General features: G+C 36.5%; 1 protein-coding gene across 16 annotated transcripts in view; it reads left to right on the forward strand.

The window, feature by feature from the left end:
• NRG1 (neuregulin 1) overlaps positions 1-23367 on the forward strand; it is a 1145505-nt gene that overhangs the window by 978958 nt on the left and 143180 nt on the right. For 11 of the 16 annotated variants that reach the window (XM_086380957.1, XM_086380959.1, XM_086380958.1 and 8 more), the window contains 2 exons: positions 7841-7891; positions 9913-9963. The exons of 4 other annotated variants lie outside the window; for them this stretch is intronic. In XM_086380957.1, coding sequence (XP_086237083.1) covers positions 7841-7891; positions 9913-9963 — 102 coding nt within the window. Of the gene's footprint in view, positions 1-7840; positions 7892-9912; positions 9964-23367 lie in introns of those variants that run through there. One more of the 16 variants, XM_086380950.1, reaches the window with a different exon arrangement.

Consider the following 23367-nt stretch of genomic DNA (forward strand, 5'->3'; position numbering starts at 1 on the left):
TCAGTGACTTGCTTCAGTGCATCTTCTCCTGGTAAAGGCTCCTGAATTATGATTTGGACACTCGGATTAGATTTGTGTAGCTATGTATACTGTAAAGTCCCAGGAAAATAGAATTAAAGTGTCATAGTTTCACTGAGTGCTTACAGTAGGATTATATTTAATATTCCACATTTTCTGAATTGCAGTATTAAGCAGTGAATTACTTACCACTATTTTATTCTTGGCAAAAACTCATAGGATTTCTTTTTATTAATTTGGGGGTGCTGAAGTTTTGGTAATAACAGTTTTTCACATCCCTTTCATGGGAGAGGTATTCAGCTTATTTTCCATGTTAATTTATTTAAGAATTGATCTCAAATTTGAATGTAGTATTGAATTATAAAGTGTAGAGAAATGAAAATAGGGATGTTTTGGGTAATCAATCTTTTTTACCTGACAGGAAAAAAGAGAAGGTTATGAAATATTGTCAGGAAATCATCCTTAAAACAATCAACTAAAATTCCTTAAGGACTAGAAGGGAGGAATGAAGAATCTCAATTACTGGGCATGGTGGTTGTTTTTATTTTCTTCTTAGAACGTTAAGACTAGTTCTTCCATATCCAATCTTCTCATTGTATTTAAAAAGAAATAGAAACCTAAGATTTGTTTTAAATTCCTTACTTCCTGGTTCAGTACAGCTTGCTCAATACCAGACTGTGTGTTTGTGAATGTTTAAGGTCTATTCTTCGATTTGTGAAGGACAAAAACTGGAAAAAACAAAAATGGTGTGAGGCGGAAAGAGAGAAGGATTCCACTGGGATGAACTAGAGCTTCATTATAACTGGGGCTCCAGGAGAAAGTGGTACCTAGCAAGTGGTATCTAGGGATGTTTACAAGTTTAAACATCAGGAATTTTTGGCTTTTCTCTCAAGTCTGCCCTTCAGGTGCCCAGATGCATTCTTGACTCGCCGACTCTTTCTTATATTTTCCAACCTCTCCTGCTTTCACTTATGCGCCTTTATAATTCCAAACTTTGACCTGATTATGGTTCCATTTGGCCATATTCTTCTTCATGTTTCTTTTGAAGGCATCCTTTCAGTTTTGACTCCGGCTATGTGATTGTTGCCTCAGGGGCCAAATCAGATTCCCCATAAGAATCTTACTGGCAGAGCTGATCATGTCCGAAGATCCATAGAGCTTACAGCTCATCAGCGTGTTCTCCCCAGGTCCCCACCACAGCCCCAACCCAGGAGAGTGAAGCCGGAAACATGGCTGCCTAGAAATGCTCCTCTTTTCCGAGGCTGTGGGTCAGACATGCAGTTCATCAGAGCCTGTACTCTCAGGCACCAGGACAGACAGGGCCAGAGCATCCTGCACATTGGGAAGTGCTCTTTTCTCCCTGCATCTCAGCAGCTTGGTTGTAGCACCACCAGAAGGAAAATATGTAATCATTCTGATGTTCACCCTTTTCTACCGTGATCTATGAATTTGCTATATTCAGCTCAAGGTTGGTTATCCAAGAAATCTCAGCTCAGATCCTGAGCTCTCAGGGACTCAAATTCACTACCTTCATGTTGTCAGGTTCCTGTCTTCCAAGATTCTGAGCAGAGGTTGCACAGAAACACTCTTTCAGAGAGAAAAAGAACGCTCTACTGTGGTTGTAAGCTGTCACTCAGCCAAACCATCTCTTCTTAGATATGTATTTACCGTTGACTTGGGCTGAGAGAGTAGAATTCTCAAGAATCTCCCCCACCCCCTACCATAGTGAGAGTGTTAGGGGGAAAAAAGGTCTTAAAAATAAGAACGTGTTGCCAAAATATTATACGATGTAGAACTCCTCTTGAGATTTTATGTTGTCTGTGGAATATTAGTCATTTTGTTTGTTTTGCATGGTCTCACTCATCTCTCCCATATTTCTCCAATAAATATATAACTATGGCTTGATAATTTCTATATAGCTTGGCTTGATGAAAGATCCTGGAATACAGCCCTGAGCTAATTATCCTAGCTCTGTGCAAAGGATTTCTTTTGATTTACTTAAATTCTCACACCAGTGCTTTCTTTGCATTAAGATGTTTAGAATATATTTTAGGACAACATTCTAGGAGAAATGGCAGGAGTTAGAGGGAGAAATACACGAGAGACTGTGTTTTCTTTCCTCCTTAGGAGAAAAAGAAAAATTTAGCAAGTTGAGCTTACTGTTGGACACTATTTTTAATCCCATTATGACAGCTATGTAACTATTAGAATGAAATTAGCACAGATCGTAAAGATCTTCCATCTAATGTTATAAACATCCTAAAATGAAACTCACTGTTTAGATCTGCTTAGATTAACAACTAGATATAAATGAAATAATAGAAAAAGATTGAGAAATTCTCTGAGAAATTCCCCTTGAATCATTATATGCGTGAGTGATACAATGATCCGATTTCCAATGTTTTCAAGCATTTAGAAAAGAATGTAGATTCGGCTAGTCATTTTTTTAAGTATTTCGGAAATTTGTATGTTTTCTGCCTTTTCCAGTGCCTTTTAACCCCTACCTTATTTGGAAATAAGAACCTGTCATACAGAAACATATATAAACCTGTGCAGTCTGCTGATGACCTCTGAGACTATGTCAGTCTAACAGTCCATTTGAGTTTTCATACAAAGAAGGATCTCAAAGGCAGTCATCATTACATGATAGATTATAGGTGAATTCTTTTCATGAATTCAAATACAGTGGTTGAAAAGGCCGCATACACCATGCTCAAATAGACCCTACGCTATATGTTCATTTTCAGTTGTATTTTATTTGGCTTGGTCTTTATAGAGGAAACATTAATTTAGCCATGACTTCGTATCTAAGAAGCTCTTAAAAACTCCTGGGCATCAGATTAGGGAAGAGAATAATAGACCTAACTAGTTTTCAAATTAATTAAGTACTGCTGTCGTTTCAAAGATTGATACAGGAGACTATACAACTAATCAATCATATTTTCTACTAGGTTTTCTTTTTTTAATCAGGAGAAAAATTATTTGAGTGAGATTCAAGATCCCATAGGAGCCATGGGGCTCCTGGCAATAAAATAGCTGTTTCATTTTAGATGATCAGAAAAAAATTATTTCCACAAAATTTGATTAATGTATCAACTGTTCCTTTAAAGAGTTGGCTCATATGGATAACCAACATTGACAGTGTTGTTAGAAATGCCATGATATTGGTGAACAGCTTATGTTGTTATTGTTGTTCTGTCGCGAAGTTTTGACCCATGAAAGCCAGGCTTGCCTGTCTTTCACTGTCTCCTGGAGTATGCTCAAACTTACGTCGTTGAGTCGGTGATTCCATCCAACCATCTCATCCTCTGTCGCCGTCTTCTCTTTTTGCCTTTAATCTTTCCCAGCATCTGGGTCTTTTCCAGTGAGTTGGCTCTTCGCATCAGGTGGTCAAAGTACTGGAGCTTCAACTTCAGCATCAGTCCTTCCGATGAATATTCAGAATTTATTTCCTTTAGGACTGACCGGGTTGGTCTCTTTGCTGTCTCAGGGACTCTCAAGAGTCTTCTGCAGCACCACAGTTTGAAAGCATCAATTCTTCGACACTCAGCCTTCTCTATGGTTCAACTCTCACATCTGTCCATGACTACTGGAAGAACGATAGCTTTGACTAGATGGATCTTTGACTATAGGAGCAACCTGTAGTGATACTAAGAAGTACAGAGTTTGTGTAGCAATCTCCATGTATATTGCATCACATAGGATTCCCATGAAGGGTGGTATGCAAGAGAAGTTTGAGTGGAAAAGAACTCTCTTTTCAATGCATAGTATTCATCCTGCCTCTATGCCATTTGTTAATTCCAAATTTTCTCAATTGCTTAACTCATTATTGACTAGAAACATATTAAAGTGTCTTTCGTTGCTCAAGTGTTATTGACTGGAGACATTTCAGTATTCACTTACATAACAAATCACAGGCCACAGGCATTAGTTTCTACAAAAATCCCCCAGTCAATACCATGTTAAAACTAACACTCATTATGAGCAAGAATTCAGATGCTTAAATATATTCCTGAAGTCATTTTTACTAGTGCTAATAAATAAGTATGCCCATCTTAAATCTTTAAAAATACTTTATCACTATTTTCAAATGTACAGCAATGACCTGTAATTTTAGAATAATAAAGAGTCACATAATTGGATTTTAAATACACACAGACACATCATATGTATGCTTATATTTGTTTATGTATTTTGCTAAATAGTTATATTTAGTATATTGTGCTCACAATGAATTCTCAAGCAAATCATGCATACATAATAATTAGAAAAATTCCTTTCCAGAAGGTGTTATTTTTAAGACAGGGCAATTTTTCTTGAGACCAGGTCCAGTTTATTAAACAAGCAAACATACAAATATATTAATGTTTCATATGTTTACCTGTCTATGCAGCATAAATTGCTCAGCTGTGTTCAATTCTTGTTGATTCTAAGTCTTTATTAATTTTCCCTAATGAAGGGGGTGTCCTTTATCAATTAACAAAATTTACCAAATTACTCAGGGGGAAGATATGTTGCTTAAATATCAAGGAGACTGCAGGACTTGATAATTTTTAAAAAATCTGTAATTGTTACAAGATTATTTTCAGTCACCACTATAACAAGAGCTAATGTGCTCAGTCTGTACATTCTACCCCAAATACACATAGAAATGTTTCCTGAGTGGCTTTAATCAAAAAGATTTTTATTAGCAAGATTCTTTTAGTATAGATGTGTACAAGTTCTTAGCTTGTAGTTATCTAGTCACTAAGTCATGTCTGACTCTTTGCAACCCCATGTACTGTAGCCCGCCAGGCTCCTCTGTCCATGGAATTTTCCAAGCAAGAATACTGGAGTGGGTTTCCATTTCCCCCTCCAGGGGATCCTCCCGACTCAGGGATCGAACTCATATCTCTTGCATTGGCAGGCGGATTCTTTACCACTGAGCCACCAGGGAAGCCCATGAGCTTGTATTACCTCCAAGATAATTCAAAAGGTTTTTATTTGAAACCATAATCATTAAAGATATTTTTAAGGTCTCCAGGATAAATATCTAATTTTAGGAAAGGAGGTTATTTTAAGTTTTCTGTGTGTAGACACATTTTTGTACTAACCTCCTGTTCTGGTAGTTTTATGTGTCATTCAACTAAAAAAGGAAATATTTTTAACCTTTCCTCCCATTGAGATATCTTTTATGCTCTGAGATAGAATAGCTCTGAATGTGGGTTTGTGGGTTTCTTTATTTGGTTTTTTTGGTTTGTTTTGGAAGGTCACAGTGAACAACTACTTGGTTTGTCAAAAATAAATTTTAAGAGAGTCTTGATCTTCATACTAGGATTGGGACTCTGGCCCAATCCTTGTGACCCTGAGCTTCCTGCTTCTGGCTGGCTATTGTGTCACTGATGAGTCCAAGCACAGAATGAGGAAGCATCGCTCCCCATGTGGGTACTTGCTTGGAAACTTATAGAAAAAGACAAATGCTGTGAATCTTTCATAATATTTTTCTTCGATTAGATTTTTTTCCCCCAAAAGGAACATTTTTATTTTCTGCAGCCCATATCAAGAAAGCTAGTTGTACCCACTTCAGAAACAAGTTATTGCCATATTACCAACTTGGAGTATCCTCTTTATTGTTTTATTTTTTTAAAGTGAGTATACAATTTATTTAACATTCAGACGTCATTAAGATGTGCAATATGGCAGTTTTACTAAGGGTTTAACTCTACCTGGGATGATTGCTTGCTAGGGCTTAGCAACAGGGTCTAGTTCACACTTAGTGCTGATTAAATATTTTACTGAATGATTATAATACCAAGCAAGATGTATTCAAAGGCTTTCATAAAAAATCAATTTTAAAGGCCTTCCTATTCAGGCTAATGACAAACACAATACGGCAGACATGTCAGTTCAACATAATTGACTGATATTATATATCACTTATATCTTTTAGTCCATCAGTATATTATGAAATGATACAGGACATCTAATAAAACCATTTCTACAGAGCCAAGAAATAAATTTCCAAGAAAGAGTGATTTTACAGACCCCATCTTTTATATCCAATGCCACAGGCTAACTCTAAAGAGGATAAAGCCAATGGCTTTCCTGTCCAGGGTTCATGATTCCCTGGTGGTCCAGTGGTTAAGACTGTTCTTCCAATGCAGAGGACATGGGTTCCATCCCTGGTTGGGGAACTAAGGTCTCACCTTCTACATGGCTTGACTGAAAAAAACAAAAAAACAAAACCCCTGGAATATCCTCTTTAGTGGTTGCTGCTTGAGAATGTCCCAAGAACATTATACATCCTCACATACAGATTCCTTTCACTGTGTCCCATTTTCAGTAGGTGTAAGAGCTGATATAGGCCACTGGTGGCTTGATAATCTTGCACCTTGAGTGGTGTGTCTTCCTAATGCCTCATTCGAGAGGACCATCCGTATTAATTTGCAAGAGAGAAAATATAATTGGTCTTACTAAAGATGTATTTCTGATGTTTATATATACTCATTTAACTTGATGCTTATTCTTAAACATACCTACTGAATCTCAGAAGCCATTTTTTTTTTCCAATTCCACAAACCATTTATCCTTAGAGCCTCTGAACTTGAAGTAATATTGCCACTTAAATTAATTCATCTTACCTACTAGTCTAGTTCTAACAAGGAAACCCTAAGTGGTCATATCTGTATTTAAAGATGATTCTATTGGTCATGAACTTTTCCAACTACATGATTAACAGGCTATTAATTCCAACATAAAATGATAATATATGACATACTTAGGATTTTAGTGCAGAGGAGCCTGGCGGACTACAGTCCGTGGGGTCACCAGAGAGTCAGACACTACTTAACTACTAAACAACATAGTATTTTAGTAGAATCTAGTAACTTTTAAAATATATATATACATATATATGTATATATATATATCACAGATTCAACTTTTCTTTTTGTCCTGGTTAGTAATAGTGAATAATAGAATATCATTAAGTCATCTGACAATAATAATACACACAGTGATGGTTAAATAATACCCACTGTTGCATCTCTACATCTTGCCAGGCTTCATAAACCTTTGCCTTACTGAAAACATTAGATTTTAACAGCTCTTTTTGGAAGGACTGAATGAATACAGAGTTAGACAACATATTCATCCTTCAGGCCATCATAAAAGGCAGTAAGAAAGCACATCAAAGTTTGAACAGTACTGTCACAATTCCCATGATGATGGTGTGTCCAGAAGTGTGCAGGTCAATTCTGCATGTCCTTGAGTTGGAAGCTGCCTACTTGCTCTGTACCCTGCCGTGAGTAGCTGAAATGATCAGACACTTGTATGATTACCATTGGCAATTTTATGTAGCATTTGATGCCAGAATCTGATGTTTTTCATCAATCCCAACTAGAAACATTACTTGCTTTTGATTTGGGCAGAAGTGGAATTCTCCAGAGCTCCCTAATTTAAAAATATTGACCACAACTTTGATCCCCCGGCTTTGATTTTTCCTGGTTTGGCCATTTCTATCTCCCTTTCTGAAGAGGAGCCCGCTATCTCTTTGCTATATATATATTCTTCTCCACTGAGCCCAGTGGGGGCAGGGACTTCTTGCTAATTATTCTGTCACAGCCCATCTCCTGCTCTTGGCCCAAGAAAGAAAAACTACTTATTTGGACAGTCTTCTTTTCGCGTTTCTCACTCTCTGTGTGGATAAAGCCGGGGCTTTCATCACCTCCTTGCAATACTTCCTTCTTTAAACACATTTTTTGGTTTGCAGGCAGGCTGTGGAGCTGACTCCCGGCCTCCTGACTGTACATCGTAATGTCCTATCAACTTTTCTTTTTTGCAGAGATCACCACTGGCATGCCAGCCTCAACTGAGACAGCGTATGTGTCTTCAGGTAAGGAAAATAAGCTTGTCGAGTTTTACTAACCAGAACGACAGGCATCACAGCTGGCTCTTCCTTCTACTAATCAGAACCCCTTCTGCATCCACGTTTCAGCTGCTCCTGTTTTCTGCGCCAACATTTTTTCTCCAGTTCATTCTGCCTTTTTTGGATTTTCTTTAAAGGAGTACAGTTCTTGCTGTGTGTCTGAACTTGGACCTGAGAGGCATGCATGAGAAAAAGAAAACTAGATGCAACTTAAGGAGTACTACACCAGGAAAGGAGATATCTGGGTTGTAACTTCAGCTTTTACATCTTTCTAGGTGTTTCTCTTAGTGGGCTCTGCCCTCCTTCATCCATCACAGTTCATTCCTGGATAAAGTATCACTGTCTGACCTCTGACCTTTGGGCTCTTAATGCTCAGTTGTCAGTCACTGAAGTTGGGCAGAAGCACTGTTATAGGCCTGACTTTTTAAAATGCTGTTGCTTTTTTCTTTTTGGTTTGTTTGGTTTTGTTTGTTTCTCACTTGCCTGTAATATTTGCTGATAGCAGTTGTGATCTGAGCATATATTAGCTACTTAAAACCCAACTCTACTAACCCATGTATAACCCTAATTCATTGATTTCTCCACTAGCCGTGAATGTCATTCATCTGGTGTGAATTTAATTTTTTTTTTTTTTTACTTTTTCTTATCCTTTGTGATTCTGTAGTTAACAAAACCTTTAGCATATTTACAAATAAATATTTAATCTCAGAGGCCATGTGATTTAACAGCCATTTTCTATCTTACCTTCCCCAGTTTAGCCTCTTCTCTTCAAAGCCATTGTTCAAAATCATAAGAGCTAACTTTCTCTATGTCTTAGCCACTTTGACCATATTTAGGGCTTATGCTTGTGTTGCAAGGTGGTATGATCCTGGAGTATAAGAGGATCTCACTTTTCTGAGTAGCAGAAAAAGAATGATAGAGAGAGAGAGAGAAGGAATATAGAGAGATGGAGATAAGAAAAAATTTGTAGAGTTTCTGAATTTCCTCACCTTTCACTCTAACATTTCTTTAATGTACGGACTTCATTTTCTGACCCCAGTTGGTGCTGTTACAAATCTGAGCTTTTAGATTTATGGGCTGCTTGCCTTGGGAATTTGGAATGACTGTAACTATTATTTTCGGCTATGTGACTTGAATCTTTATAGCTTTATGGTTGCTGAATTTCAATCCTTCTTTGATACTGAGTTGTTCTTAGTTCTTACTCATAAAAACCTTTAGGTCTCGTGCTTTTTTTTTTTTTTTTTTTGCATGAGATATGTTTTATGTTCTGCTTTACCTAAATATGGTCTCATGCTTTTTTTTTGCATGAGGTATGTTTTACGCTCTGCTTTACCTAAATACTGGTTTTCCTTCTTTAGCCTTACCATCTAAGAGAATCAAGCTGCTGTGCAACCCCAATGATTGTATTATGTATTTATTTAGTACGTTTTGTTTGATCCTAATGTAATCGCTCTAGTGGACCTTGCATGGACTATATTCAGCATCGTGTTTGGCCAGAATGTTTATGCAGAGCAGTTTGCCTGAAAATATTTTCATCCTTCTTTTTTTTCCTCAAAGCATGAAAGTTGCCTTTCATTCTCTCTGAATGTGGAGAGTGTTCTCTTTGGTTTCATGTTTCTTAAAATCAAGACCAACCTAAGAAAAGGAATTGTCTGTCTTACCTGGAGTGTGGATCTGTTCAGAGTAGTGGTTCTAGGAAATTTGAAGAGAGCAGCTGGTGTGTGGAGGGGTATCTTTGCAGATGGGTACCTTTGCAGCTTTCAGAAGTCTTTGTGTCCACACTGTAGAAACATTCCTCTGTGGAATATTCAGATATTCTTTGAATATCGCATATACCTTCCTTTGACTTTGAGATGCTTTCAGCTTTTCTGTTGCACCATTTTCTAGATCTCTTGTTCTAGATGATACCCAAGGCTGGCAAAATTTCTAATTTAAGAATCCAAGTGGCATGACTCAATAAAGCTTCATTCCACTTTTATTTTTTATAGAGTCTCCCATTAGAATATCAGTATCAACAGAAGGAACAAATACTTCTTCATGTAAGTATATTTAAATATTCTGTTGACTAGTGTTTAACCCAAGACAGTATCTGCTTCTGAAGATCATGTTCATATCCTCCTCTATCCTTATTGGGGAATGGGGTATCAAGTTTGGGAACAGAATGGTGTTTGCTGTTTGGAATAGAAATGAACTCCTGCTCTGCTTGGGATTGACCAGATATCCCCTTCCCCTGAGATACATACATACAGTTTTAAGGTAATGTAATGTCTGTGAATGTTGGAATATAATTGCACCCATTCTGAGGCCTAGTTCTGGATGAGCAACAGAGAACATTGTCGGTTGTTCTTTGTCTCTTTACTTTTGTTTTTTTAGTGTTTCGTGATGCCTTCAGCAACTGCCTAAGGCGTGATACCCAGCTGTTCGGGATCTTTATTCCAAAGCTCCTCAGTTCTCATATAAAGTCTGTTGTGATGGATTTTGGAAACTATATATAGATGCCCTTGATTCAAATTTGATAGCAAGTGACTAATTATGAAAATGTTTGAAAGCAAGTCCCTAGGCAAGATCTCAGATTAGTTTTCAAATGTTTAATGTGAAATGTGCTTTGTGCTTGTGGAGGTCTACAACTGTTAGATTGATTGGTGCTTTGCGCTGTATCAGGGGAACTTAAGAAGTTAGCAAGGACTAGTAAAAATAGTTTTGATACTTATAAATTGTGAATAGCCTAGAATTAAATTTTGATATGCAACAGGGGAGTTTATCAGGCCTTGAAAATAAAACTTACAAATACAGTCTTTCTGTCCCTGATTGTAGCTCTTTATTTAAAGCTTGTAATTATTCTATTCTAGCCCAGAGAGTGTGTTTAATGAACAATTTCCTTTCTCTATCAGCCTTGTATAAAATACTTGAACTTACTTGAGGCAATTTCCATTGTTTTGCCAATCGGTCTAAATATCCAGTTTGATTTTAAAATCCATTTGGGTTGGTGATACCCAGACTGTCACAATACGATGTCAGTGTATTTTTATTACATGAAGTATGATGTTTTGACTATACTTTAACTAGATAAAGCATTGTTTAACTGGATTGATGGCAATAATCTAGTAAGATCAAACAGGAAAGGAAATGCTCAGATTAGATTGACTTCCCCTAAGGATAAGCATTACATTCTCCAAAATGATAATCCTTTCTGGGGAGTTTGGGATATTTGTTATTTAATTCTCATTAGGAAAAGATTAGAATAATTATGTAGATTTTAGCTAACTAGTGTTGAGGAATCATATTGAGCCTTGTTTTCTATTTTTGAGTGTTTATTAAGCAAAAGCAAACACTAGGATTTTCTCTCTGTCATTTTGTCTGGGAATCATTTCCCCCCTGCATGATTCACTGAAAAAAGTTATTGAAACTCTTGTAATTGGAACCCTTCATCCTATCATTAATGGGATGGATGTGATTCTTAAGTATATCTGAGTAGTTTGGGAATGGAAGAAATACTTAGGGAACTGAAATGAATCTCTCAGTTTACATTTCTGTTCACTGCAACACTGTGGAGAGAGAAGTCATTTTGAAATTTGACTCTGATCTTTAACTCTCAGCAGAATTAGTTCCTGATACTTGGTCAGGGTTTAAAAGTAAGAAAGAAGGCTTTGTGTACCGTTGCATTAAAACATTTCAGTGACCCATTTCCGTATGTCACTCCCCACTCCTGGGGGGGTCTCAGTAAATACTGCTGAGTTGATTAATGAATTTTTTTTTTGGCATATTGTATCCATTTAATGAATACATATTTTAATCTCAAAATTATGTTCTGTATTTTGGAAATATAAGCCAATAGTGGCAGGGTCCTAGGTCCATGCTAGCAGCATGCAATACTCAGCTCCTCCAAAGGCCATATTCAGTGGAATTCTGCACTGGGGCAGGGCTCTGATGCAAGCATATCTCAGTTTAGTAAAGGCTGGAGCTGAAACTTGAAGAACCAGCAATCATAATACCCTGGACTTAAAAATTCAAAATATATAAAAGTGTCAAAGGCCCAGGAAAAGTTCCCACAGGTCAGAAATAATCAGCCCTGAGTAGGTTTCTTTTTGCTTTGTTTCAGCCAGAAAGGAGACATGCAAAACACCTGTATGTGACTGGAGATTTTAAGAGATTCATGTTTCATCTGCAAACACTTTATCATTTTTGCCCTCTATTTGTTTTTCCTAGCATTTCATAAATTTGGTGAAATAGCAAAGATATGATACTAATCTTTCCCTTTGTAAGGCTCATTTTAACTACTTCCTCTGTGAATTTGCATTATACATTCACTCTTTTTAGAGTTGTTCATTTATAATTCTTTTAAAGTGCCTTATAATAATCTTTTGGTAAGAATTAGCATTGTTTTCCTTCATTTTATGTTATCCTTTTGTAAAGGAGGCATCTGTGACTTAAAACATATGAATACTTTGCTAAATGAGTGTCCTGTTACACATAAGTAACAGGTTGTAGAAAAGAAGAGCTTCAAATTTGCAAAAGTCAGTAGGACTATCTTGTTCCTCTTTTACACAGCATCAGCAAAAAAGTAAATTGATTGTTTAGGACAAACCTTAACGATTTCTCTCTGAATTGCCAGCTGCTGGTGACCCCATTTTGCAGACGATTTTGTCAAATGCTATAAAAAATATAATTGTTATACCAACCACTTTACTGAATTAAGTCCCATCCATTCCAATTGAATATAAAAATGAGAGAAACAAAAATAGAAAGTCTAATGAATAATAACAAGAAAGAAAATAAAGAGAACTTTCTGGAAAACAGTCTTAAATAGTAATATATGTTTCGAATCATAGTAATAGTAATAGCAAACCTTTACTGAAGGCTCACTGCATGCCAGGCAGCGTATAAGGTGGTTTACATGGTTCATGGTTCTCATAAAACCTTCTTCCATTTCTCAGATGATGAAACTGATGTATTTTATCTAAAGTTTCTCAAGCAAGATTCAAACCCAGGCAGTATGCTAGCCTGTTGTAACACATGACATTTTGTTGCCTTTAAAAAAAAAAAAAAAAGAAGACTTTAATATGGAAAGGAATGAGATTCTGTGAATGGGTGGAAAAGTTGTCACTGATACAAAGTGGATTGAAAGTATGTGTAGTAGATTAAAGTAAATGCGTTGCCTTGAACCAGCTGAGCCCATGTAATCTTTATGTTACCCATCAAAGGGTGGTGAAGGGAAATGAAAAGAACACAGACATCAGATGGACTCATGTTCTTAAGTCTAAATACCAGTGCTGTTAATTACTGTGTATTCTTAGGCAAGTGATTCAGTGTCCTTAAGGCTCAGTCACTGTGTCTGTATAATCATGTTTATCTTAAACTATACTGAGAAGCCTAATATGAACGAATGAATGTGAATCGTTTAGCACTTAGATGGTCTTCCCCTGTAGACAGAAGAGAGCCAGTACTTGAACAATGCACATGTCTCTGAAGAAAATAGAAATGAAGGGAGTCCTTCCATTTTATTTGAGCAACATAAGAAATTATCCTTATTGTTGGAGCAGGAAGGAGTTAATGATTTTTCAGTCTAAATGGTGATGTTGGAAGTTCTATGCCAAGAAATCACTGTCTTTTCCAAAATAATATATATTCTTAGCTAAGACTGCACTGGAAAGGAACTTATCCAGGAAGTCCTCTTTGAAATCTCTGAATGAAATGAACAACTCAGTCTTTAATTTGGCACCTAAAAAAGCTAGCTGAAGGAAGAATGCCTTTTGTCTGCAGAAACATTTCTGTTATAATGAGATTTACAGCATGTTCCCTGGGAGACAGCTTGGTGCTCTGGATTGAATAGATTGGACCAGGTCTACTGGTCCATTCGTGAGCTTCAGAGCTACGGTTCTTACTTCCCCCTTCATCTATAACTGACTGACCTACTCTAAATGCAGACAGAACTGCCCAGACCTTTGCTAAATGATTCTCAGCTGGAAAAAAAATGTCATTCCAACTTCAGATCTTTTTTGGTACCAAATATGAACTCTGTCCTGTGATGGTTGAAGAGCTACTTCTGATTGAATGCAAACTGTGCTTCCAGATTTCTATAAACATGGTCTTTTCAAGGGTGTGGTAATTCTGTGTCTTAGGAGAATGACAAAAAAATTGCATGCTCTTTGGCAATAAAAGAAAAACTTTCAAAGGAGATTGCCCAACTGGTATTACCTCCACTTTCCTCCTTGCCTGGAGAGTGAGTTGCAGATTTTTAGGGCAACAGAGGGACTTGGGAAAAAGTCAGGGCTTGTATGTCAGTGTTAATATTCTTACCTTCATGCTCACTTCTTTCATTTTCTATGTGAACATCTTACATTTTCCCTTACAACTTTCCCTTGTACTCCCTGCAACTGGAATATCATTCCTCAGTTCTGCCTTTCTAAAGGCATTCAGTGTCCCTCATTGCATTCCACTACTTGATAAAACGTTTCATTGAGCTTATAACTAAATTATCCTTACCCTTTGTATTCTGTTGAAATTAATCTGTTACAAAATTATTCTTTTGACCCATACAAATATGTGTGTACTGTGTATATATAAATAACTGATTTTTGTATCATACTGTAAATTTTATAAGGTATATTTTCATATATTGAGTCATTTATTCACACAATAATTCAATAATTCTATGACTAAGATTTCATCCCATTTGTTAGATAAGGAACTTGAGACTCAGAAATTTCTGACATATCCAAATTCAAAAACTATGTAAGTGGTAAAACAGAAATTTAAGCCTGAATCATCTGATTTAAATCATGTTGTTTTTTTAAATTAAAAAGTCTTACAGGATCCATGCAACTACCTTGAACTTCTTTTTTTTTTTTTTTTTAATAGTTAAAAGTTTTAAATTTTTATTGAGGTATTTTCAGTTGTACAGCAAAGTGAATCTGTTACACATATATGCACTTTTTTTAGATTCTTCTACCATATAGGTTATTACAGAGTATTGTGACGTATCAAGTGCCATACAGTAGATCCTTATTAGTCACTTATTTTATATATAATAGTGTGTATGTCATTCACAGCCTTCCAGTTGATCCCTCCCCACCCCTTACCCCTTGATAACCATACGTTTATTTTCTATATCTGTAACTCCATTTCAGTGTTGTAGATGAGTTCTCTTATACTCTCTCAGATTCCACATGTAAGCGATATCATATGATATTTGTCTTTCTCTGTCTGACTAGCTTCACTCAGTGTGACAGTCTCTAGGTCTATCTGTGTAACTTGAACTTCTTTAAAAAAGGGAAAAAGAGAGCTTCTTTTAAAAAAGCATCAAAATGGAGTCTAGGTGTATAATCACACTTATACCAATTATCTCAGAGTCAACTTTTTGGTGAAATAATATACTCTCTACAATCTCCTACATAATGAAATGGACAGGAAAGTGCTGAGTTACTAGCAACATAATTCAAAGTCTTAATACTATAAAGGAGACAGAAAACAGCCTAGAATCATTCCAATGACTTGCTCTTTGACTTTGAGAATTTACCTGTTTCAAAACATTGCTATTTACAGAAGTGGGATTAAGAGCCATTGTGCTAGTAGGAATCGGATTTTCAACAAACAGGGAAATCTTCCCCAGTGGTTGTTGATGTTGGGGGTAGATGGGTAACCTTATTCTAGGATGATTACTGTTTAACCTCCTGCATGTGATGTGAAAGTCCCTCGGTCATGTCCGGCTCTTTATGACCCCATGGACTATACAGTCCATGGAATTCTCCAGGCCAGAATTCTGGAGTGGGCAACCTTTCCCTTCTCCAGGGGATCTTCCCAACCCAGGAATCAAACCTGCGTCTCCTGCATTGCACACAGATTCTTTTCCAACTGAGCTATCTGGGAAGCCTTGCATAATGTCATAAATCCTAGATATAATTTGTATGATAGCTATATTTGTTAGTATAAAATTATCAGCCCCAAAGCAATTATTTTCCTGTATTTCATTCTTTGGGGGGCTTTTTATTAGAATATTCCCTTGAACATTAGAAAAGATCCTCCATCTTTTTATCAGCTGGGAGAGGAAGGACATCTCTATTTTTCTTGCTTTTAGAGAAGAATTAAAACTATAATTAAGTGTTTTTAATCCTTAGGAATAGAGCAGTGAGGTGGATTATATGTAAAAATTAAAGGAAAATTAAGTGGTGACATGAAGACAAGAGAATGGAGTCAGAGAGGCACAAAGAAAACATCAAGGAAAACAGAGCTAGCAGGATTTTGATGTTTGCTTATCAAAGTAAATGATTGACCTGGTGGATTTCTTCAGTCGTCACTTTTTTTTCAAGTTGTCTAGGGATCTTTTAAAAATGGGAAGAGGGGAAAAAAAAAATGGGAAGAGGGGCCTATCTATTATTAAAAGACGTGCATGCTATAGGAAGCAGTACCCCCACCCCTCAAAAAGGAGCAATAGGTACAGGAAGGGTTAAGAACAACGTCATAAAGCAGTAAGAAATATGGATGGTGATTCAACTAGAAGTTTCTCAACTGCAGGTGATAGAAATTCAACTGCCAAGAGCTTAAATATAAATGAAGTGTACTGGCTCATAAAACTGGCCCAATTTGATCCAGAGGCTCAAATGATATGATATGACAGTTTCTCAGTCTTTATGCTTTGCTTCTCTACAAATGTTGGCTTTGTTCTTAGTGGGTTTTCTCTGTCTGATAGGGGTATAGCTGCTCATATCTTGAGGCCTCTTTCCTCTTGGTTCATAATCTAAGAAGAGAAAATCCACTTCTTATGCGAATACCAGATTTTAAGGAAGAATCTGATTGGCTCTGCTTGCTTCATATACTTACCCCTAAAATAATGACTGTATCCCAAGGAGATTAATGACTCCAATTGGGTGGGGGCTGGGTCAGATATCCACTGCTGTGTGTGTGTTTGGGTTAGTGGGACAGATGGGCTCAGTCCCTTGGGAACTAACTGCACGCTGTGGGTTCACTATAGAGAGGAGGGTTCTGTACCTAAACATGGAGAAAGTGGACCAGCCAGGCCAAACCAACATGGTCCTCTATAGCTGATGAGCAGACAAATTTAGAAGAGTCAGGAAATAGGGCTCAAAAAAAAAAAAAAAAAGAGAGAGAGAGAATTTTAAAGGAAAGTTAACAATAAATGTTATTGAAAATTATTTAATTGGGCAAACAAAATTAAAGCAAATTTACCATTGTGAAGAAAATAATGAGTTAAATAATTGAAGACAACTGAAATATCATTTTTAAAGGCCTCTTTAGGTACCTAAGAGCTATCATCATTCTTAGGAATGCCCTCTTTTAATTTCAAAACTGTTTTAGCCTCTTCTGAAGAAAGTAGAAAAGAGTAGAAAAATGGGTTACAGTTTTCAAACCTGAATGCATGGGAAGCATTTTCAAATCAGTAAAATGTTCAGACTTTAGAGTTAAAAGCCAGAAAGTACTTCAGATTTTTTTTTTAAACCTATGATTAAGTAGATTTTGAGAAATTACTAGTTTCTTTCACTAGAGTAGTTGCATGTTGATTAGGATTTTCTTTTTTTTTCCAGTAAGAAAAGGAAAAGAAGCATGCTTAGTCCATTCCATTTAAGAATGCATAGAACAGTCAGCAGGTCTTTTGAAAAGTGTGAACTCACACTGATTGAGGCTTTATCAACCTCATAGATGTTAGACTAAAACCCAGAGGGAATAATGTCTCTAGTAGTTCGTCCGTGAGCATCTCCCACGGTTCTCTGCCTTATTCTTACTATAATGCCTCTAGCGTAGCCATTGCTTGGGTACTTACTTCATTTCTTTAATAGAGAGGCTGTGGATACATAGGTCAACTAATCCTCAAAGAAATGCTGGAATGGCGCTTTCCATTTTATCTCTGTCAGAGGTCAACAAAATCTTAAAAACCGATAACATGGGCCAGTGTGGGTTGTAGCCTAAAGCTGTGCCCATCTTCCTTCAAGTCCATAACTGTCTCTTTTTAGGAGATTGGGTATTTAGATTGGGTTAGCTCATCAAACATGAGCTGTTGTTCTGGTTTTTGCTCAGGTATTCCAGAACCTCTTCTTCAAGCCTTGTAAAACATGACATGAAGAGAGGGAGCAAGAAGGAAGGACAGACTGGCTTTGTTAAATAAAGGAAATTTCATCTGTAATGATAAACTGTTTCACCAGTTTTTCTTTTAAGTTTTAAAAGAAATTTGGGAGCTATTAATATTTCCATTTTAATAGTAAGAATAATAATATATAGATAGGGATAAGCTAAGTGTCTACTAAGGTCAAACAGCAAGTAAGTGGTAAATTTACGATGCAGATTTGATGGGCCTGTTTCTACTATTTGATTCTTAGACCACTGAGGACTGACCTCCCTTTAATTAAAATAAACAAATAGTCAATAACCCAGTTCCTACTCTATCCCAGCACAGTGCTAGGAACTGTGATGTGTGTTTCTTGGTGGAGGAGGTGGGTGGGAGAGGTGGGTATAGAATAGTCCTGGGGCTGAAGGAGTTTGCAGTAAAGTAGAAGAGCTTATTTGCGGCTAATTGTGCTCTTTGGATGTGAAAATACATGGTATAACAAAGTAGAACGTGGGGTGCAGACTTTTACTTTTTTATTTTTTCTTTTTTTATTTACTATTTTTTCGTTTTTTTTTAAATTTATTTATTTTAATTAGAGGCTAATTACTTAACAATATTGTATTGTTTTGCCATACATCAGCATGAATCCGCCACGGGTGTACACGTGTTCCCCATCCTCAGCCCCGCTCCCACCTCCCTCCCCGTACCATCCCTCTGGGTCATCCCAGTGCACCAGTACAAAGTAGAACATGGGGCGCAGACTTTTAAATTGAGTTATTTTTTAAATAATATTGCTTCAGATAGAACATGTTTATTCACTCTGTGGTAAGTATTGTTTAAAACAAAGTATTGTTTGGGTAGTGATTTGTTTTACTGTTGTCTTTTTTTTTAAGTAGTCAATTGTTGTTTCTGCCTCATATTTAAAGTTTTGTCATTTTACCAAGAAGTCAGAATTCTGGCATTTATCTCATTTAAAAAGATGATGAGAATCTATCATTTGCCACTAAAAGTAGGAGGAGGGAGGAGGGTTCAGGATGGGGAACACATGTATACCTGTGGCGGATTCATTTTGATATATGGCAAAACCAATACAATATTGTAAAGTTAAAAAATAAAATAAAAAGTAGGAGTCTAAGATTAAGAGGCATCAGAAATTATGTCATACAATGTAGGATTCTGAAAGAAGTTTGGAGAGTTTCTAAAGAACTTAGAAATTTAACTGGGTATTTTAGAGGAGTTTAACTGCAGTGAGATTACTCTTTGATTATCAGAAACTTTTCCATGATACACAAATGGACTTACAAAGATACGTGATATATCTAAGGAGATATTTTTTATTAGGTGGCCTAGAAATGCAATGGCACCCCACTCCAGCACTCTTGCCTGGAAAATCCCATGGACGGAGGAGCCTGGTAAGCTGCAGTCCATGGGGTTGCTAAGAGTCGGACACGACTGAGCGACTTCCCTTTCACTTTTCACTTTCATGCATTGGAGAAGGAAATGGCAACCCACTCCAGTGTTCTTGCCTGGAGAATCCCAGGGACGGGGGAGCCTGGTGGCTGCCGTCTATGGGGTCGCACAGGGTCAGACACGACTGCAGTGACTTAGCAGCAGCAGAAATGTATATGGAAAGCTTGGAGCTTCTTGAATTTTATTTTCATTAGGTAAAGTTTGTTTTTTATTTTTATTTCCTAAAGGAAATAAATTGGCCATTTAATTGGTTCAAAGGTATCAGAAATGGCAAACTTTAAAATGTATCTTAGTTATAATGGAGTGATACTCTAGTAAATTAAAATAGTAAATTAATTCGAATTATTGCTTATTAAATATTGAAAAGTAAAATTATCCTTTAAGATGATTTCTCTCTCAATTTTATTAAACTTCATTTCTTAAGAACAGTGATTAATTGACAAGCTTCTGGTCATTTGATCAAGTTTTTAACTATAAATTCCCCATATAGGAAGAAAGATATATTAACAGAATAATCTACAGGAGATAATATGTTAAATTTTTTATAATGTTCTGTACAACTGTTGTCTTGCATTTTTACTCAGAGATACATTTTGTCAACCTGCAGAAATCTGTGTCATTCAAAAATAAGGTAACTTTGAGAACAAGTCATAATTATTTATAATTCTCAGCCTACAGAGCTATAAGAAAGAAGGAAGCTGCTACATTTATTTTTTTTAATGCTGTAAAATCTAACATAGCCTCCTTCTGATAAAATGTGCCCGGAGGAACCCACCTTGTCAGACAGGATATTTTTATGGTAAAGTATGATATGAAGGGAATATAAAGAAGAGTAACTTTACATATACCTGAGAAAAAAATTAAGTGGCCATAATAGATTTTTTATAAATTATGTACATTTCCCTCTAGTTGACCTAGATGAATTTTTTCCTCTTCTCTCCTTGTAGAAGCTTCTTAATTTCATGTCCCTAATGCTCCAAAGCAGAAATACATCTTTGTTCACTCAAGCTATCTGCAAAAAAATAAACCACACAAAGAGTCCTTGGGTATGTTTTAGAATGAATAGATCATGGGGGCAGGAGAATTAGCTTGTATGTGCAAATGAGGCTGTGTGAAAGCAAGATAAGCTTTAGGAAGAAAATAGGTAGCTCAAGGGCACATAAGCGGTTTATTCGAGCCTTTAAAAGTGTCTTTACGGTGCAGGTAAAGGGAACTGAGATTTAAAATTGTTAAGCTTAGTACAAAAATAGGAATGAAACATCACATCCACTCCGTGTGTACACATAGGAACAAGTATTATGGCAAATTTTTCTGCTCTTTTTTTTTTAAGTTTCTAGAATGTTGGCTGTGACCTTTTGGGTAAAAAGGGTATCAAGGATAAGTCTAACTGAAGTTTCTGGTAGAGTGAGACTTCATGAAGAATAGAGTCAGCTATAGTCTACATAATTTTTAAAAGGTCATTCTCGCCCACGTTTTTAGAAGAGGTGCAGACCTTGGTATATTTTATTAAAGAATGAAAAAAAAAAAAAGAAGAAGAAAGTAAGAATGAAGAAGAAAAAAATTTTTGAGTGTTTTAAGAACACACAAACTATCCCCAAACTTTCTTTATAATTTTATTAAAGGCAAATTCCAGACATTTTTAGGCAGTCTCTTTAACAAAAAATGTTTTTAATAAAACAAGTTTTAAGTGTCAAAAAAAAAAAGGATGTTTGAAATTGTAAGGGAAAAAAAAGTCTTTTTCTAATCAAAGAATAAAAGTGAACTCTGTATTTTGTTATACCCATATGTTAGATCTATCTTCCAATGCCCAGCCTTACTGTCTTGGTGACTTCCTTGCTCTTGCTTCAGACAACAAGCTTGCCACTTTTAACTGTCACAGGTGTCTACATCACTTCCCAAACTGGAATGTAAGGTCTTGAATGAAGAAATTTTGGTTTGTGTTTCCATTCCAATAACACACCACGATTCTGATTCCTAGGAAGGATTTTTTTAAATGGAAATGATCATTAATAGTGAGATGATTTTTCTAGTTAGATTGTCATAATTTCTAAAAGTTGTACGTAGGTGTAATTATTGGAAAACCAACTAACCTTCAATCGTGAAAAATATATTTAAATATTTAAATACTTTTAAATATTTAAAAATCAAGGTTGAAAAAATTCACACTGACAGATCACATTGACTTAAATCATAGATTGAAGGTTTCTTCCATTTATGATCAGTTTTTTACATGATGATTTATAAGACTGTTTCACCTTGTGTGCACGCGCTCGTGTGTGTGTGTGTGTGTGTGTGTGTGTGCGCTTAGTCACGTCCGACTTTTTGTAGCCCCATGGACTATAGCCTGCCAGGATCCTCTCCTCTGCCCATGGAATTTCCTAGGCAAGAATACTGGAGTGGAATGCCATTTCCTACTCCAGGGAATCTTCCTGACCCAGGGATCGAACCCTTGTCTCTTGCATCTCCTTCATCCATAGGCAGTTTGTTTACCACTAGAGCCACCTGGGAAGCCCCCGTTTCATCTTAGATGGGATTATTGCAAATTATCTGAAAATCTACAAGTTAACTGGTTGGTCGCTGTTCCTCCCTGTGGTGCTGAAGAGTCATTTGGGAGTGAGGGAATGCCACAGCATTAAAAAGGTGGATTTTTCTTTTGTTATTATTAAAAAGGTAATAATGAAGTATAATAATATTTTTTAATGAAGACCTACCATGTGTCAGCTACTTTCATCTGAGAACAGATAGTATTTGTCCCATTAGATAGATGAAGACACTGAGAGGCTTAGATAACTCAGTATTTGTCAAGGTTATTTTAATATCTAAATTCCACACCAGCCTCTCTGACTCCATGTCCTCTGTTCTTTTTGACCACTGAGAGTAGAGGTCGAGGTGAACAAAAAAACCTTCAGAAGGTTCCTTTTGTGACCTCCATCATGTGTCTCTAAGGCCATATAATCATTGCAGCTACCTTTAAATACGCTCTTTTCCCCTACTGAGATCACTTGGACCAGATCAATTCTATGGATCAGAGTTCCTGAACAAGGTATAGAAATATATATGCACATTTACTATGATAAAAGGAGTTAAAACTAGATGGTTTTTGGTAACAAATTATATTTGTTAGATACTTGGATAATGTAGACCTGAACTGATGATCCTGTGCTCAGTCGCTCGGTCGTGTCTGACACTTTGTGACCCCGTGGACTGTAGCCTGCAGGCTCCTCTGTCCATGGGATTCTCCAGGCAAGAATACTGGAGTGGGTTGCCATTTCCTTCTCCAGGGGACCTTCCTGACCCAGGGATCGAACCCGCATCTCCCTCATGGCTGGTGGGTTCTTTACCACTGTGCCACTGGTGAAGCCCATGGGTAATATAGAAGGAATACCATAAACCATTCTTCCTCCACCTAAAAAAGTATCTTGTTAAATATTAAATATCTGAAACTCAGTTTGCTCAAGATAAGACTAAGCATAGTATGTGCTATGTAGCTTCAGCTACTTGATTTTGATGATAATTTTCAGTTTTTTTGAGATACAGAATAAAAACCATAGCTTTTTGTTTATATATTAGAGTGATAGGGAAGGTTATTTGGTTTTAACAGTTCCTTCAGTAAATTTTGTGTGTGTATTTAGATTGACATTTTTTTGTCCATCCTTAGTGTCTTTTTCTCCCCAGGAAAGATGGCATTCTCATCCCCTGCTGCTGTTAACATTTAGCAGGCAGCGTTTTGTTGCACTGTGGTATAAATTCCAAGTGCCTGACAATGATTAAACAGAAAATGAAACTTGAATGGCACTACCTCAAAATCTACTTAATGTCATGTAGGTATCGCTGTAGCAATATATCAGTTTTGAATACATGAAGAATAAAAAATGTTGGCTTTTTGTTTGGGGCCAGATTTACTTTTCTTTGAAAT

This window comes from Bos grunniens, chromosome 27 (assembly GCF_055505025.1).
Source record: "Bos grunniens cultivar Pamir isolate PY7600 chromosome 27, Bosgru_T2T1.0, whole genome shotgun sequence".
Lineage (NCBI taxonomy): Eukaryota > Metazoa > Chordata > Mammalia > Artiodactyla > Bovidae > Bos > Bos grunniens.